This window comes from Littorina saxatilis, unplaced genomic scaffold, assembly GCF_037325665.1.
Source record: "Littorina saxatilis isolate snail1 unplaced genomic scaffold, US_GU_Lsax_2.0 scaffold_3590, whole genome shotgun sequence".
In the NCBI taxonomy this organism is placed as follows: domain Eukaryota; kingdom Metazoa; phylum Mollusca; class Gastropoda; order Littorinimorpha; family Littorinidae; genus Littorina; species Littorina saxatilis.
The window spans coordinates 1-3274 of NW_027129716.1; the positions used below are offsets into that span (position 1 = coordinate 1).

General features: G+C 44.6%; 1 protein-coding gene across 1 annotated transcript; it reads left to right on the top strand.

Annotated features, from left to right (window-relative positions):
- Positions 1-104: 104 nt before the first annotated feature.
- Positions 105-2754, top strand: LOC138957943 (DNA excision repair protein ERCC-6-like 2; the record flags this gene model as incomplete). Its single annotated transcript, XM_070328964.1, is given in 1 exon segment — positions 105-2754. A coding segment is annotated over 1 exon segment (1037 nt), but the record flags the coding sequence as incomplete, so codon positions are not given.
- Between the last annotated feature and the right edge of the window lie 520 nt (positions 2755-3274).

Here is a 3274-nt window from a genome sequence, read left to right on the forward strand (position 1 = left end):
AACAAATATTGGAAATGACTAAATTAGAGCTTTGTGTGCTCAGATTTTATGTTGTCAGCAGCAACCTTCTTTCAATTACCATAGTAATTTTTGTAATGTTTCAGGTCCAAAGAAGACCAGACAATCTAAACCCTCCACTTCCAAGAAACAAGCATCGATGAGAAAGTACATCAAGCGGGGAGTACTGTACAACGATCAGGACGACACACAACCGTCAACTTCATCCAGAAAGCAGCCACATGGCCTTGACCCTGTCTCCAGCGACGACTCCAGCTATGACATTGGGGCCAAGGTCAGCCCAGCCAAGGTCAGGGCCACACAGAGGAGACGCAGAGGCGGACTTTCAGGCAGAAATCGGACACAACAGCAGAATACTGTTTCGTTCTCCATGTTTGATGAGGAAGATGATACAGCTGTGTTGAGTGTGTCAAGGAAAGTGTCAGTAGGTAGGACTGAAAGCATTAAAGACAAGCCTGGTACTTCCGCAATGGAAGATGTTGACGGGCTCCTGCAAGAGCTCGGAAGAAAACGTACAAACGAAGGTATAGTTGGGAAGTCTGCTTCTGCAAAACTAGCGCCTGTGACCAAACGAACAAAAGGTGCAAGTGTATCAGAAAATAAGGCAGCAAACCTTTCTGTTCTGGATGACATTTTCAGTGAGCCAGACGACAGCGAAAAGAAAAAACGAAAGCCGCCACCAAGACACGGACAAAGACTGAGAACCGAAAAAACAGGCAGCAGAAATCAGCAGACCAATGCGACAGGTCTGGCAGGCAGCTCAAGACCAAATATCACAAGAAATCCCAGAGCTTCCACTTCCTCGGACGCATTTTCTGATCTGATGAACGACAGCACGTTAGCTGACGATGAAGTGGATTGTTTTGGAGAACCCACGCAGTGGAAAAAGAGACACAAAGTGAGAAAGACCGCGGCGAAGAACGTTGACAGGTTGCTGCAAGAAACCACAGATGATTACCACCACTTGTTCGTGTCAGGTCGCTTGGTGAAGAAACGTCAAAGAGAGAAAGTTGTTGAGCACGAGAGGGGAAGAGTGAGGTGTGTTGAACAAGTAGAAGTTGACAGAGTCGGGTTGAGGAGAACAGTCAGTAGTGAGGTTGATCCGTCCGCTAGTTTGTTTTGATAGTGTTTGATACCCCGAGACTGCACATTTACTAAATCTTAATTCAGACAGAAATGATTCTGTAGTAAGTTGCAAATTGCCTATCTGGAGCTGTTACCATGGGATGAACGTGAGATAAAGAGCTGACAGGAACATTTTCAATCAGCAAAACTGCACAACAACCCGCAGTTTTTGCATACCGTCACATTATCAAAATAAGTCTTCCGGTATCATACAAAAAAAGTGCCTAACTTGAGAAACGAGACAGCAGTTTTGTTTACGTTACCGTGGCAATGGTTTCCGTTGGTTTGAGAGTTTGTACTCTCTAACACATGATGGATACCCTTCCAGTAGCTACCCCTGTAGTTTCACTACAGAAATGCCTAATACTGAGATAGGTTTTTTTCTTATGAGCGTGACGAAATGCTGTCTGTTGAAGGGTCTCCACAGGGCCGTAGAGCTTGTCCCTCCCTCACTGGTGTGTCAGCAGGCCACAATTCTGCTCTCAGGTTTTGGTGGATTAGACTGTCCTGCAGGAAATTCTTCACTGTCACCATTGGTGCACTGCACTGGCATGCAGAGGATTCTCCAATGCGGAATTGTGTGTACATGTGGTGCCCGAGACGACAGCGACCTGTTCTGTCTCACTGTGGTCACTTGGTTCCTTGTGCAAGGGCTTCGATTGTTGGATCATGAAGAACTTTAAGTTGGTTGGAAATACAGGTTTCAGTGACTTGTTGTAACAAGAAGAGCAAACGCTCGATCGAGTCACTTTCGCAGTTCTGAATATTATATGAGGCATCAGATGGACAGGAAGAAATTGCTATTCACAACACAATGAGTCACGTTCACATAAAATTTGAGCCCGGTCACTTTTATAGTTTCCGAGAAAAGCCCAACGTTAAGTTGTGTGTTGCCGAACAGAAAAGGCTAGTTATCTCCCTTGTTTTTCTGATAACGTTCGTAAAAGGCTACAGATGTAAATACTTTGATGTAAAGAATAATCCTACAAAGTTTCAATCACATCCGATGAACTTTGTCAAAGATATAAAATGTCTAATTTTTCCTTTGATGCTGACCTGTGACCTTGAAAAAGGTCAAAGGTCAACGAAACCATCGTTAAAGTGTAGAGGTCATTGGAGGTCACGACTAAACAAAATATGAGCCCGATCGCTTTGATAGTTTCCGAGAAAAGTCCAACGTTAAGGTGGTGTCTACGGACGGCCGGCCGGCCAGCGGCCAGCCGGCCGGACAGACTAACACTGACCGATTACATAGAGTCACTTTTTCTCAAGTGACTCAAAAATGCTTTAAGGGTAGAGTCTAAAATCATGCAAGATTTAAGCCCTGAACTCTTATTCAGACTACTGGTTTTTACCATGGAATTTGTTTTATTTCTAACAGATTGATTGTCTTTTGGTGAGTAGGTGAACAGCGTGTGTGTTTATTGTGATGGAGAATGTCGGTGTGGTGCTGCTTTTCAACTTTTTTGCAAGAGAACTAGGAACTGATGTGCAGGTATGATCATGTTTGTATTTCCAAGAAGTTTGAGAGAGAGAGAGAGAGAGAGAGAGAGAGAGAGAGAGAGAGAGAGACACACACACACACACACACACACACACACACACACACACACGCACGAACGAGCGTACGTACGCTTACACTAAAACAATATACAAGGATCATTTTTGATTGATCCTGGTTTTGTTGTGTGTTGTTTTGTCCCTGTGTCAGCACACCTACATTAAGCTCGCTGAACAGAGAACAAACAACACGTACACAACTTCTTGGAGTAAAGATCAACTGGAAATCATTTGGAAACAAAGTGCTCCAAATCCATAGCCCTTCCCCGACAGTTACAACTCTACGTACGCACACAAACGCACGCGCACGCGCACGCGCATCCGCACACAAACACACGCGCAAACACATAAACACAACACGCACACACGCATACACACGCACACACACACTCAAACACACTCACACACACACACACACACATACACACACACACACACAATAAAACAGATCCACAGATACACTAACATTCCCACACACACACACGCACGTGCGTACGCTTACACTTAAACAATCAACACACACACACACACACACACACACACACACACACACACACACACACACACACAC